Genomic DNA, 15,436 nt, shown 5'->3' with positions numbered 1-15,436 from the left:
CTGGTTTTACGACCCTGTAGTTCTCCCAACTGTAGTGTAGAAGTTACTTTGACACGTTGATGTCTTGGGATGAAATTTTGGGGATGGATTCAAGAAAACGTTGCTGCATGCGCTGTTTAATGGGGTCTTTCTCTGGTTGCGGTTCTGATTAGCTTAAGTACACGGCCCTAACTTTTATCTGTACACAGATTTCTGCCAAAAAGGCGAAAGAAACGAGAGAAGTTCAAATCAAAAACAGGAATCTTATCTAAACATTATCTAAAGATTTAATGGAAATTTCTACGCCGAAATTTGTACTAAACGTAGGGGAAATTTTTTTAACAAAAACCGTAATATTTGAAACAATTTCAATTAGCGTAAATTCGGTGTTGCACGTGATAAGAAAAGGCTTAATAATCTTTTTTTTTAATCTGAAAACTTTCAACCATTTTAATGGAAACTTAACCCTTGGTTGGTTAGTTTTAACTTTGGTATTTTGAGTTTGGTCCATAACTTAAGTCATCGTTACATTTTAATTGGTTTGCATGGCGCCAAGGTGGTGGAAGATTTGTAAAAGGACATGCACATCACGCGCCTATAGAGACAAAAAAAATATCGTAAAATTTAGTTTTTGGATCTTTTTTATAGTGGTCTAACTACTAAGGGAAATTTGGGAGAGAAAAAAATGTCATAAACATGTCGAGCTGTATAATTTTTACGATAGAAAAATCAACTCTCTTGATGCGGTGTGTTGGTATTAAATGCAAGGTTCCATGTAACATTGAAAATGCACGTTACCTTAGACATGGAGGAAGAATAGGAGAGGAAAAGGGTGGGCTCTTTCTCTACCCATCCGACAGTCCTTTGCACGCTGCACGCTACAAAGGTTCGTTTGTCACATGACTAGATTTTACCAGGCTGCGAACAATATATTTCAAGCCCAGCACCCCATCCTCCCGCTGTTTGAGGTTGGCATGAAAAGCCTGGTAGAGCTAGTCGTCTCCTTTCTATTTTCCTCCATGACTTAGGCCGGGAAATTCAAGAGACACCGTAATTGTTAATGTAAATTCGGGTTGGGACGGTTTGGGAAATCAAGAGAGTTCCTGAAAGAAAGTCAGCTTGATTCACACTTAATTGCTTGCTATTTCATACCAGTACCAACCATATCACTCAGTTTTTGAGGACTTTATTAGCTAAATCATAGCGTCACCGGTGACTGTGAAAATAATTATGTCCACATGGGTTACCAGACCATAAAAGGACCAAGTCTGAAGTAGTATAACTAAATAAAATATTTACAACGTTACGAATTTTGTTTTGTAACTTATCTAGCCGCCATTTTACAAGATAGCAGAGGATTAATTAAGCATTAATGAGCATTTAGACATATAGCTTGAGCATCATGGGTCAAGGGGTTATGATTTAAGAAACATTTAAAGATATGGGAAATAAATCTATTGGAGATTATATGAAAATAAAATCAAAACTGTATCCACCGCATTAGATTTTATATAAATGTTTCTCTAAAAGCATTTAGCTCTTAAATACCTCCGGAATTTGGTCTGAGGTTAAGCCTTTTAAACAGATCTCAGATCTTATCTGATATAGAAGGGGAGTTAGTTTTAAAAAGGCGTTTTGATGGATAACTTCCTCCAACTTAAAAGAAAAACGATGAAAAGAAAAATGCCTTTAAATTTGTTTTCTCTCTCTCTCACTCTCTCTCTCTCTCTCTCCCCAGTGTCTAGGGCATAGCTTTCACTTTTTTTTTCTTTTGCACCATCGTTAAAATAACGCGAAATAGTCGACTCCGGGGCCGAAAAATATTATGTCGGCTTCTCCTTTTCATCTCAGAGGTGTGAATGACGTCACGAAAAAGGTGGGCGCACCCTAGCTCCGGAGAAATTCGCGCCCGAGGGGTCACGAGCTGGAAGACTTTACTATAAACCTTACGCGCAGTGCTTCTTAGATCCAAAGCAATGTTATTTTAATAGTACGTTCCTCACCGCGGTAAAAATACGCGTTAGAAATACCTAAAGATATATTTTTAGTTACGCCTTAATTAATGGTATTACGTGAGTTATGTTTTTGCGTATGCTGATGATGATGTTGTAGTAGTTGATGTAGCATGGATTTTTACCTTTTTACACGCTTAAAGGCCATCCTTCGGTCGTAAACGTGACCCTGGAAATGCCTTCCATCGGAGTGTTATGTACCCCTGGTTCCAATTATTATTTGTGTGGTTCTTAATACGGATTAGCCCGTTTTGTTTCTCTTAAAAACTAACCCTCTTGCAGTCGGTCTATAATTATTCTGGCGATCATTAAAAGGCATGTTCCCCACCCCATAGCAGCACCGCGCGTTTTGGGTTCTTCTATGTCTTCTAACTTGTACAGCAGTAAAAATCGCCGCCGCGGACTTGCTGGGATTTCACGCTCCAATCATTGATTAAAATAGCCCGCTTATTAATGCGAAGGTTTTTATAAAAATAATAACACCCTTCTCTATCTATCCCAGTATCCTTTGCGCGAAGTAAAAAAAAAAAAAGGTTCGTAGCCACGATAATGGCTATGTTTTTCGACCACCAAAGAATTTTGATGGTTCCTCGCTAAGCCTTAAAAAATAATTGTTATTAAATATTTCAAATTATACTTATTTACATCGAATAATTAAAGGACATCAGAATAATGTTTTAAACTTCTTACAAATCATCTTTCGTGTTCAACATTTTTTTTATATTAATTTTTCAATTTTAAGATTTTTTTATTTGAGATAGGGTTTTTGGTTTCGCCCAAAAGTTTTTTTTTTTTTTTGTAAGTTTAAAAATGATGGCGGGGTCCTTTGAAATTAATTTATTTTAGCTACCTGTTTTTAATGCGACAAAAACCCACGCGTTTTTCTCCCCTTCAAGAAAAAGTAAAAGAAAATTTAATTGCAATTACGTGGTGTTGAACCCTCTTACGGTTGTCAAGTGTTTTAAGGCTTACGGGCCTTGGTTTAGTTCACGCTTTTTGAAGAAGGGTTAAAATTTATCGTGAATTAACCCTTGAACTCCATTTTTGGTTATCGTCTGCTATAAAGATCCATGCCCTCGTTTGAACTTTGCTAAGCCTAATTAACAATATCAAGATTTAATAGTTTAAATATATCAAGAGAATGGCTTACTTTCATTTGTATTCAGAACGTTGTTTTTAATCATTAATCATAGTAAAGTTTTTAAGCCTTTGGGCTCTCATATACATGCAATTAACCTCTTGTATCATAATTTTTTAAAAATACACCCCAAACCATTTTTAAGGGTTTTTATTGGAGAGGTACGCGCCATCTCGGTAAAATAGCGCCAAACTCCGAGAAGTCATTTTGTATTTCGCGGTTTGAAATTTTGAAATCAGAACCGTGGCGCCACCTAATGATATTACAAATAACTTATTTAAATATACCTCAAATTAATTACCCCGTAATAATTACAGTAATAATTAAATATCTTTCCCCATAATAATTTCAATTAATATTGATATTAATTTTAATCGATAAAAAGGCGGTAACGAAAGTAGCGCCAAAAACTGGCTGACGTGGTAGTCACTGGTAGCGTCGTCTGATTTAAAATCTTAGACTGTAGAGAGCACACCCGGCTTGACGTTGTCAAATCACACTCCTTTAATTAACGTTAAACACGTGTTAATTTAAGTTTTAAACTAACCCTTGCGCATTTATTAAACAGAAAAATGGCCGAAGTTGGTGAAGCAGCTCAAAAATCCCCGACCAAACGAAAGGTTGCACTTGTAACTGGAATTACAGGACAAGTAAGCTTGCATTTACTATTACTTATCTTTAATTAATTTTGTTTAATTAACTAACACTCTTAATTTATTTAGGATGGTTCCTATTTAGCCGAATTTTTAATTAAAAAAGGCTATGAAGTTCATGGCATTATTCGTAGAGCAAGTACCTTCAATACAAGTAGAATACAACATTTGTATGGTGATCCTTTAACCCATTCTGAAGGCAGTAAGTGCATTTGCATTTATTAATTAATCTTTAAGTATTTTAAATTAAATTAATTTACAATATGTCATTACAGTGATGAAGCTTCATTATGGAGACATGACAGATAGTACTTGTTTAGTAAAACTAATAAGCATAATACAACCTAATGAAATATACAACTTAGCAGCTCAAAGTCATGTTAAAGTAAGTTTAATTAAAAATAATAAAATAGGTATAAATGATAGGCTTATAAGTTAGGGTTAATTTATCTATTTTTGTCAAATTTTAGGCCTAAAATTTATCTATTTTTGTCAAATTTTAGGCCTAGAATTTATCTATTTTTGTCAAATTTTAGGCCTAGAATTTATCTATTTTTGTCAAATTTTAGGCCTAGAATTTATCTATTTTTGACAAATTTTAGGCCTAGAATTTATCTATTTTTGTCAAATTTTAGGCCTAGAATTTATCTATTTTTGTCAAATTTTAGGCCTAGAATTTATCTATTTTTGTCAAATTTTAGGCCTAAAATTTATCTATTTTTGTCAAATTTTAGGCCTAAAATTTATCTATTTTTGTCAAATTTTAGGCCTAAAATTGATCTATTTTTGTCAAATTTCTACCCTAAAATTGATCTACTTTTGTCAAATTTTAGGCCTAAAATTGATCTATTTTTGACAAATTTTAGGCCTAAAATTCATCTATTTTTGTCAAATTTCTACCCTAAAATTGATCTATTTTTGTCAAATTTCTACCCTAAAATTGATCTATTTTTGTCAAATTTTAGGCCTAAAATTGATCTATTTTTGACAAATTTTAGGCCTAAAATTTATCTATTTTTGTCAAATTTTAGGCCTTAAAATGATCTATAATTTTTAAATTTTAGGCCTATAATTGATCTATTTTTGTCAAATTTCTACCCTAAAATTGATCTATTTCTTGTTAAATTCCAGGTATCCTTTGATTTAAGCGAATACACTGCCAATGTAGACGCATTAGGCACCTTGAGAATATTGGATGCAATCAGAACATGTCATTTAGATAAGAAAGTAAAATTTTATCAGGCTTCTACTAGTGAACTTTATGGAAAAGTTCAAGAAGTTCCTCAAAAAGAAACTACCCCTTTTTATCCAAGATCACCATATGGTAATAAAAAATAAAAATACATTAATTTAATAAATAAATATATTAATAAATAAATAAATCAAACTCTTTTATTGTATAATTATAAAACTATTAACGTGGCAGTGATATAAAACTTCCTGTTTTATGTTTTTATTGCAGGTGTTGCTAAATTGTATGGGTATTGGATTGTTGTCAACTACAGAGAGGCATATGACATTTTTGCTGTAAATGGTATTTTGTTCAACCATGAAAGTCCTAGAAGAGGTAGGAGTATTTTTATTTATATTAAACAAGGATGGGGACTTAAAGCTATATATTACTCCTTGGTGCCATCTCTCTCTCTTTTTTTATTTTATTTTTCCCGCGGTTTCAATGGGTAACGGTAGATGTCGCTACTTATTTTTTTACAAACAAGTTGGGTCGGGGGTTATGTATTGTTTCACAGTATAATGAAACTCATTTAGCGCCATCTATGAAACAACATTAGAACTAGGCCTATTTTAATAAAAATTCCGTTATTATTGCAATACCGCGTTGTTTATAGGGAATACTTCTAGGAGTATTTTTATTTATATTAAACAAGGATGGGGACTTAAAGCTATATATTACTCCTTGGTGCCATCTCTCTCTTTTTATTTTATTTTTCCCGCGGTTTCAATGGGTAGCGGTAGATGTCGCTACATATTTTTACAAACAAGTTGGGCGGGGATTATGTATTGTTTCACTGTATAAGGAAACTCATTTAGCGCCATCTATGAAACAACATTAGAACTAGGCCTATTTTAATAAAAATTCCGTTATTATTGTTGCAATATCGCGTTGTTTATAGGGAATATGGCGGATTAACTTCACAAATTTCGCTACATATTTTTACAAACAAGTTGGGTCGGAGATTATGTATTGTTTCACTGTATAATGAAACTCATTTAGCGCCATCTTTGAAAAAACATTCGAACTAGGCCTATTTTAATAAAAATTCCGCTTTTGTTGCAATATCACGTTTGTTATCGGGAATATGGCGGATTAACTTCAAATTTATTTAAAATTTCTTCATCAGGAGAAACTTTTGTAACTAGAAAAATCACGCGTGGTGTTGCCAAAATTTCATTGGGTGAACAGCAATATTTAGAACTTGGTAATATTGACTCGCAGCGTGATTGGGGACATGCCAAAGACTATGTCGAGGTGATTATCAACCCCCCCTCCTACCCCCAATTCCCGTTTAAACCTAAATTATGTTAATTAACATCCCCAATTCCCGTTTAAACCCAAATTATGTTAATTAACTATAATTAACATTTCTCCCCCCCCCCCCCACACACATTTTCAATTGTACACTTTCAGGCCATGTGGCAAATGTTGCAACAAGATAAACCAGAAGACTTTGTGATTGCCACTGGACAGTGCCATAGTGTACGCGAATTTATCGAAAAGGCCTTTAAACACATTGGAAAAGACATTATTTGGGAAGGTAAAGGACTTGACGAAGTTGGCAAGGAAAAGGACACTGGCATCGTTAGGGTCAAAATCAACCCCAAGTACTTTCGTCCTGCTGAAGTGGTGAGTCAAAAATGACTCTTTTTTTTTTAATTTGTGTGAATCTGTGAAAGGAATTACGTGAATTAGGTGAAAAATAGGCTTATTGAAGTATGAATGAATGCTTTATGTTGTGGAAGTCTTACACATCTTTAGTTTTAAGCTAATTCCAATTACGCGAAGTTGTTATAATTAGTTTAAAGTAATTAAGCAAATCAATAGAATACAATTTATGAATAGTGACATAATTTACCAAAGTGTTGCAACTGCATCAAAAACGTATTAACAATTGTTTTTATCGAACTACCGAACTGCAGTAGTGATAAGTTATAGAAAGACAGGAACGTTTTTGTGGGTCCTTAATTCTTGGGGGGAAAGTGAGTTAGTACCCTTAGGCGTGGGAAAGCTCACCTCCTGCCATTCAGTGACCTCGTCTTTGCTCTGGTTCCTCCTAAAGTTGGTCGGTATAGTACCCACTTTTCCTCTTCAGCAGGTTGCGGGTTCTCTCTTTCAGTTTGATTACTTCATATCTATTCAATTAATACTTATATAGAACTACCACCGTAACACGTGGGAGGCGAGACCTCTCACTTAGTTCTCCCCCCTTAAAATAACACAACGCCCCCCCATTCAAGAGGCTGTTGCCCCCGGGCAATTCTAGATACCACACTACTGGCTGGTCTTTTCATTTCGCCTGAACCCCCGACTTGTCCATTTTGTTTTGTCTATCCCGTTTTCCAACGAAGTAACTTCTCCCGAATAAAGATACTTTTCCGAATTACTCCTTTGTTTATTTATTTGTTTACAAATATTGGGACGTTAAAATGATAATAATAAGCATAATTTTGAAGGGAAAGTATTGTAATTAGGTTAAGGTTTGTCCCAAAACTGTAATTGTAATCTTACGGCGCAAGTACCTCCTTGGTTTTTGCTTCGCAGTTTTTTCAATACGTCATAACTTACACTGACTTACAAAATATTTCATAAATCGCCATAGACGTACAAGTTCAAGGGTAACTGCCCAACAAACGCTTACGTCAGCTTTCAGAACCGATAATCTATCTTGCTAGACCGTCTAGACGTTTACGCGTTGACGTACGCGTTTTCTGGGCAGCATCCAAACCTTTACGTCTATATACATGTGCACACACTGAAATCCAAAAAAGAGTCGACTAGCTTGCTACTAACCCCTTGGTAAACAAAGATTTGGTGAACCTTCCCCCGTAATTTTATAAAGACAAACCTATCCTAGAGCGCCACGCGACCAAGTACTTGAATAAACTATATATACGGGATCTCTTTTTGAAGTAGTCTACGTGACGCGTCAAGTACTTTTGGGGTGACAGGGAACTTAGAGGCCGGGATATGGTAAATGAAAACCTACTCCGCATTTTTACGCTTGGGGGAGGTTGAATAATACCGACACTAGTTTAATTATAAATAAAGTAAAAGTTAAACAAAGAGGATCGTAATTAGATTTGTAAGGAACCCAAGGACGCACTTACTTACTTGGCTTTTACTTTGATTAAGACCCAAGAAACTTTGTTTCTTGTAGGACTTTCTGTTAGGAGATTCGAGTAAAGCTGAAAAGGTGCTCGGTTGGAAACCGAAAACAACCTTTGAGGTAAAGAAAAAAACAAATTATTCTTTTTATTGTCCACACTATCTCAATGTTGCTTGCACCTGTCATGTTTTGAGCCATGTACGGTTTGCTGCTTATTGGTTAATTGAAGTTTGAGTCTTTTCAAAAGAGGGTTTGGGCAAAGTATCGTCTGTATACATTGTTAAGACGGTATACGTAGACACAAAGACAATAGATAGCACTTCGACGTTACCAGTCCTCTTGTTTTTAGCCATACCAGTGTTGCATCTTGAGGAAACAAGATGTTCAAACACCATCTTCCTCCCTATTAAAACTTTTTAAGACTCAAACTTCAATTAATTAAACAATCGGTGGACAAACAAATACTGAAACGTTGCGTATATGCAAATTTGTTTTGCAGCAACTTGTGCAAGAAATGGTGGATTCTGACGTAGCGTTGATGAAAAATAATCCCAACGCTTAAATAATTGAATTTAATTACGATTAATTTAATTTAATTATTTTTGTATCGTATTTATACATATATTCAGCAACCGGTATTTTTTTCTTTTCTTTCATATTTTTCTTTATATTTAAATTTGAAATCATTCCTTAGTGGCATTCTTTTTCAAAATTAAATGGTTATGTTCCATTCTTTATGTCGTACTATTTATTTTTACAATAAATGGTATAGTTAAAAGATTTAAAATTAGTTTAAATCCAGCTGGACTGGTTCTTTAGTCATATTCAGTTCTAATCACGATCTTAATTGTTTAACTTAGGTTTAATAAATACTTTTTTTTCTTTCTTTCTTTTATGGTAATATCGTTATAATGAAAATATTGGGGATGATTTTAACTTAGGTTTTATTTTTTTTTTATTTTTACTATACTATCTTGCAATGTTTATGTTAAAAAGGCGAATTTGTTTGTTTTACAGTTACGGGGCATTTTCTCTCTCTAACAACGTTCCTAAGTCAAGGAGTAGTGTAGAGTACTAGCTTTTAAGCCTCGGTTAAGCATTTAACTTATACTTTACTCTCTTCCTTCTCTTATTCGACAACAAGTACACACTACATATAGCGGTGTATTTAAGTCTTTTAATGTTTTAAATGTGCTTCGATGTAAAGGGATAAGGAATAGGTTTAGTGAACTTCAAATTTAGTGAAGAGGTAGTGGGATTTAGGCTTTAGTAACTTCAAATGGAGTGAAGAGTAGTGGGATTTAGGCTTAGATAACTTCAAATGGAGTGAAGAATAGTGTGATTTAGCCTTACGTAACTTCAAATGGAGTGAAGAATAGTGTGATTTAGGCTTACGTAACTTCAAATGGAGTGAAGAATAGTGTGATTTAGGCTTAGATAACTTCAAATTGAATGAGGAATAGTATGATTTAGGCTTAGCGGGCTTTGGAGTGCGGATTAGGCTTAGCTCAACATTGGAAGAAACTTCTCAAGGTAAATTGTTTGCTATTACTTTCTCAAACTTAATAACATCAAACGGAGTGAAAATGAGTTCGATTTAGGCTTAGAGAACCTTAGTAAGCCCTTATCAAAATGTTTAGCGTATTATCAAAATTTGAAGAAGATATAGATATTTGAATACTTAGAGTTAACACCTTTATATGGACAATGTTGGGAAGCCCCAAATTGCAAACGCATTATTATAATAATTCCCTCATTAGGGAGCGCCGGGATTAGGCGAGAACAAAGAGTGTTTCATCTGTCCTTTAATTCTTCGCAAGTTTACAACACAGAGATGGCTGGGTGCTTTTGTCGCGACAGCTGGACGAGTTCTCGCGCGAAGCAGCGCTTAATGGTTTTATCCTATAAACAAACATGGCTGCTTTCGGGCCGAGCGACCACCCTCTTTGATGGGCTGCTTACCGATCTTTAGACCACCCACACTCCGCCAAACTTTCAAAAAATCTTTTAAAAACTAAAACTTATACCCCCGTGCTGCTAAGTTTCTCCGTAGTCAAAACCTTTCCTCTTTCTCTCTCCTTCTCTCACTCGTTACGAAGGGGGTGCCAACGTTTTTAACTAGAGATGGGGTCCGGATACTTACGATAGAGTTTATGAAAACAAAGACCTCCCCACGTACGTGGTACTTGACAAAAAATGCGTGGTTTTAGAATTAAAAATAATTCGCTTAAATGTTTATTTAAAAAAATATATTTAAGGTTTGGTTAGAAATTTTTATTTAAAAGAAAAATGGTTTTGCTACCTGCAGAAATACACCTCCCAGTGTTTTTCTTTGTGATATTTGGGGTATTGTTTTCAACGTGGGAGAGTGGGTTGTTTTATTTGTGTGGGAAAAGGTGTTGATTGGATGGTAGTATGAATTCCTAGTGGAATTATGTATCCTCGTGTTTTATGGAAAAATATTTGAATTTAATCCGTTTTTGAACAGCTGTTATATTTCGTAAAATCGAGGATTTTGAAATAGAGCGTTTTAAATATAATTAAACGAGTGTAGTTAAAGATTGAGTTTGAACAAGTAGTGATATCTAGTTTATTAGGGAGAAGGTATAAATTCGCCACATTTCCAGCTTGATCTCCAGTCCAAAAGAAGGTCCGGAGTTAATCCCCGCCTCTGAAATACAACCAGCATCTCATTGGCTCTTGAAAATTACGTATTTTCCGACTAAGGAGAGGCGAAATAGCCCGGCCTTCTTTTACGTCCCCCCTTGTATTTTGAAAGGGGGACTGGGACTACGGCGCGCGAATACTTAGACAACTTATACCTTCTCCCTAATAAACTAGATATCACTTCTTGGTTTAAACTAGTTAGATTCCCGAAGAATGTAACAAAGATACGTCACTAACAAATTTACTAATATTAATTAAGCAATTATAAAAATTCCTTTTGCGCGTTGTTTAATTTTCTATCCCAATTTGGAAGCCCGGGTCCTTTCCACTTGACTTTTCTCAATTCGTTCGTTCATTCATTCTAATATATTTTTTGTGGCGACACACCTCCCACGCCGGTGGTCGGAAACAGTACCATAAGAAAAATAAAAAAATTAACATCTTTTTAATTTTATCAAAGTCAAAGAGAAATAATGAAAGAAAGATTAAAAAGAACAATTTTAAAGACTGATGGTAATAATACTTAAGAATGAACGGCGCCCAAACAACAAGTCAAATCAACTCGAGCTAAACTGGAACCCCCCTTGCCTTTCGAGCTATTCCTAAATATTTCTGGGTTCTTTTTCTTCTTGACAACTCGCACATGTTCTTTTCTGTGCCTGTATGAAAAAAAAAACACATCTAATTTCTAATTATTGTTTGTTAAAATGCTGCTGGTTTATTCAGTATACGGCGCAGGCGCAAACACGTGATTTATAAGTCGCCTCTTTCTGCCTGAATTTGTTTTACTTGAAAAAATATACCAAAATTTGCTTTTAAAGTGAAGGTAAAACCGTCTTCCAATTCCTGTCCCCGAGGAATTGCGCGAGTATACATTTTATGATCGTTTCATTCCGACTTAAGCTCGCGCTGTTTAGGAAAAGCTTTATTTTGTTTTAACAAACTTTAGGGTTCTGTATAATAAACGGTTTATTTGATTCATTTGGAGTTTTCCCCCTCCTTGGCGAGTTATCGCGCTCGCAGGTGATGGATGTCCATAATTAACGTTTAACTGGATGATATTTTGGTTAAACCTACATACACACCGCTTGTCGCTCCTTTTTTTTTGTGTGTGCTCTTAATTGTGATTAGTGGGGAACGCTTAAAGAAGCGACAGATTACTTGCAGCAAACCAAAATTAGGTGGTATACCGGCCCTAAATCGACCCCAATTTATTTACGCGTTGTGGTGTGCTATTAACCATTAATTGATAATTATAAAAATTAGGCATATCTCAAGATTAAATTATAGATGTGTTATGAAATTTGTAGAATTATTGGGATGGTAATAGTGTCCAGTATTCAATTGTCCATTTCGCGATCTGAACCTAAACACTTAATACCAATATAGTAAGTTCATAAGATATGTTCCTTCCTTAAGTTTGTCACTGTTTACAAACTGGAGCTTGTCATGAAGTGAGGGAGGTAGGTAAAACGACGCCTGGTGAGGGGCTGTCAAAGTCTTAGTACAGACTAAATAGGAAAATGGAAGTCTTGAAAAATTAACCTAGTGTAGTCAATTCTCGAACTAGCTCGAGCTTTAAGTCTCTAGCATTACGAAGTATAGGTATTGTCATACCAGGGATAGATTTAATTTTATAAGTAGGAATGGATAACAGAGTAATCTGGGCGCGCGTCACAGTCTCGGACCCCCTTCCACGCGACGGAGGGGTATGAAAGAAGAGGCGGGTCATATCGACAGAGGTAAAATGGAACTACGTATTTTTCGCCGTCCGCGTCAGCAACGTCATCAAAACGTAATTTAAGTGAGCCAATAAGATAATTTAAATTTTTCGTTACGTGTTGGAGGGAGGGGCTCTATACTGGGCTACGAGTCGAACTGAAGTAAATACTAACCGTTCTCCATTCCTACTTCTAAAATTAAATCTATCCCTAGTCATACTCATGGAACATATCACTTATAAACTTATGTTCAAGCTGACTTTGTTATTATATATATTTGCATTTGAGTATAATAGATGGAAAATTTTTCGAGATCGGCAAGCTAATCAGCGAAATGAGCATCGGTATAATAAATACGCTAGCGTAGCACTCCCCCTGTAATCTATAATTCCTTTGATTAGGAAAGAGGAGAGTTAATCTCTCTCTCTTAATTATTTATTTAATATTTTTTGGGGACGGTTGTTTTTTTGCGACGATTACTGATATTATTTGACATTATAGCATTTATCGACGCGTAACATTTATTTTTTCTTTCTCTCTCTCTGTTGAGCGATAACGAGGCTGTCGAAAAATAAGTTATTTTATTTTTACGAATTACTTTGGCTTAACGACTAATACCCTATAGATGAGAGAGAGTGAGATAAGTGTATCTTGTGTATGAGTATTCTATTTTTAATACTCCCATTTTTTTATAACGGATGTCGTCGTCTGAATCTCAAACGGCAATCTGTTTATAACATTTCAAATGGGGGGAAAAAGGAGGGGTTGGGAATAGTTGACTGTCGTTTCGAGATGGATAACGAAACTTATAGCGTTGAAGTTACGTTACACTAGATGTATACTTTACCGAATATACTAAATAGAGGAGGCTATAGCCCATATTTGACCGGGTTTCAGTGGAAATATGTTTTAGGTGACGGGTTTGAAGGATTTCATTGGGGTAATTTAGTAGTTTTGGATTTGGTATTGTTACTGTCTGGGGAATGGTTTGGGACTAGTTTGCTGGACGGTTTGTATTCCGGGACATGGTTGTAGGACGGTTCGTATCCTAGGAAATTCTTGTAGGACTCTTCGAATTCAAGGAAACTCTTGTAGGACGGTTCGAATTTTAGGAAACTCTTGTAGGACGGTTCGAATTTTAGGAAACTCTTGTAGGACGGTTCGAATTTTAGGAAACTCTTGTAGGACGGTTCGAATTCTAGGAAACTCTTGTAGGACGGTTCGAATTCTAGGAAATTCTTGTAGGACGGTGCGAATTCTAGGAAATTCTTGTAGGACGGTGCGAATTTTAGGAAATTCTTGTAGGACGGTTCGAATTTTAGGAAACTCTTGTAGGACGGTTCGAATTTTAGGAAACTCTTGTAGGACGGTTCGAATTCTAGGAAATTCTTGTAGGACGGTTCGAATTCTAGGAAATTCTTGTAGGACGGTGCGAATTCTAGGAAATTCTTGTAGGACGGTGCGAATTCTAGGAAATTCTTGTAGGACGGTTCGAATTCTAGGAAATTCTTGTAGGACGGTTCGAATTCCAGGAAATTCTTGCAGGACGGTTCGAATTCTAGGAAATTCTTGCAGGACGGTTCGAATTCTAGGAAATTCTTGCAGGACGGTTCGAATTGTAGGAAATTCTTGCAGGACGGTTCGAATTGTAGGAAATTCTTGCAGGACGGTTCGAATTGTAGGAAATTCTTGCAGGACGGTTCGAATTGTAGGAAATTCTTGCAGGACGGTTCGAATTGTAGGAAATTCTTGCAGGACGGTTCGAATTGTAGGAAATTCTTGCAGGACGGTTCGAATTGTAGGAAATTCTTGCAGGACGGTTCGAATTGTAGGAAATTCTTGCAGGACGGTTCGAATTGTAGGAAATTCTTGCAGGACGGTTCGAATTGTAGGAAATTCTTGCAGGACGGTTCGAATTGTAGGAAATTCTTGCAGGACGGTTCGAATTGTAGGAAACTCTAGTAGAAATATTTGGGAGGAACATATTCAAGGAAACATAGGTTGAACGGTTGGAGATAAGAATATAATCGAGGAATTAAGGCTTGTCCCGATTATATCCTGAAACAAAACGAAAACTCTTAGAAATTCAGTTAGTCAACGTAATAACGGTATATAAAAACATACAACCTGATCGAGCAAAGACCGAAGTCCTGACTTACGGCATTTTTATGCTTAGGTAACATACTGTAATCACTAAGGAAGGGGAGGGGGATGATCTTAAGAGAAGCGTGTAGAGAATCTAGTGTAGCAAGCGAGGGGATGGGAATAAGGCGCGCATCTGATAAGCTTGTTTTTCATTTGATAAGCCGCTATGTCAACACGGTTTTTTCCTAGGAAAAAAACTACATACCCTGACTCTCTCCTGCCTGCCTGCCTTAACTGCTCCTCTCAGTGATATATTAACCTCAACGAACATCTTTAGCTGGAAGTTAAAAATATTAATCTTGTGGAGTAACTATATAATATAATTTCTTAATAAAAAGCGGAACTATTTTTTTTATTCCAAAGAATTTTACTATCCGTGTCGTAACCACCACCAGAGAGGTGAGACGAGGTATAATCGCCAATGTATTATGTTATAATTCGACGTCAATCAAATACTGATTGTTCAAATAGAAAACACTTTTACACACACTATACTATCTCTCTTGAGTCTCGGAGGCGGGCGGCGTGCGGGCCATTTGGAAGTTGTATAATGTTTTTAACTATTGGGTGGTCGCGCGGCGACTCTCTTTAAAAATATCTAGGGTGCGTCTCTCATATTTTTATTTAAGTCCTTTGAGACTTTTGCTTTCTTTCATTGAGCGCCGTGCAAAATAATATAAAGCTTAGGGGTGTTACGTAATGTTACTCCTATAAAGGGATAATGCCAGTGTTGTAGTCAAGCCTCGAATTAGTATTAAGTTGTTGGCCATGTTTCTTC

The 15,436-nt window shown here is 35.8% G+C and overlaps 1 protein-coding gene across 1 annotated transcript in view; it reads left to right on the top strand.

Moving 5' to 3' along the window:
- Positions 1-8,862, top strand: part of Gmd (GDP-mannose 4,6 dehydratase) — a 202,612-nt gene extending 193,750 nt beyond the window's left edge. The window contains exons 7-15 of the mRNA XM_089870176.1: positions 3,698-3,779; positions 3,852-3,984; positions 4,058-4,167; positions 4,914-5,106; positions 5,245-5,349; positions 6,143-6,270; positions 6,430-6,645; positions 8,177-8,245; positions 8,625-8,862. Coding sequence (XP_089726302.1) covers positions 3,702-3,779; positions 3,852-3,984; positions 4,058-4,167; positions 4,914-5,106; positions 5,245-5,349; positions 6,143-6,270; positions 6,430-6,645; positions 8,177-8,245; positions 8,625-8,687 — 1,095 coding nt within the window. The 5' untranslated portion in view covers positions 3,698-3,701 and the 3' untranslated portion in view covers positions 8,688-8,862. The remainder of the gene's footprint in view (positions 1-3,697; positions 3,780-3,851; positions 3,985-4,057; positions 4,168-4,913; positions 5,107-5,244; positions 5,350-6,142; positions 6,271-6,429; positions 6,646-8,176; positions 8,246-8,624) is intronic.
- Positions 8,863-15,436: the final 6,574 nt, after the last annotated feature.

The sequence above is a fragment of the Phalangium opilio genome, unplaced genomic scaffold (assembly GCF_054372755.1).
Source record: "Phalangium opilio isolate 3A_F unplaced genomic scaffold, DU_Popi_V2 ptg000031l_1, whole genome shotgun sequence".
In the NCBI taxonomy this organism is placed as follows: Eukaryota; Metazoa; Arthropoda; class Arachnida; order Opiliones; family Phalangiidae; genus Phalangium; species Phalangium opilio.
Note: the sequence above shows the minus strand (reverse complement) of the source record. Positions and strands in the feature narration are given on the sequence as shown.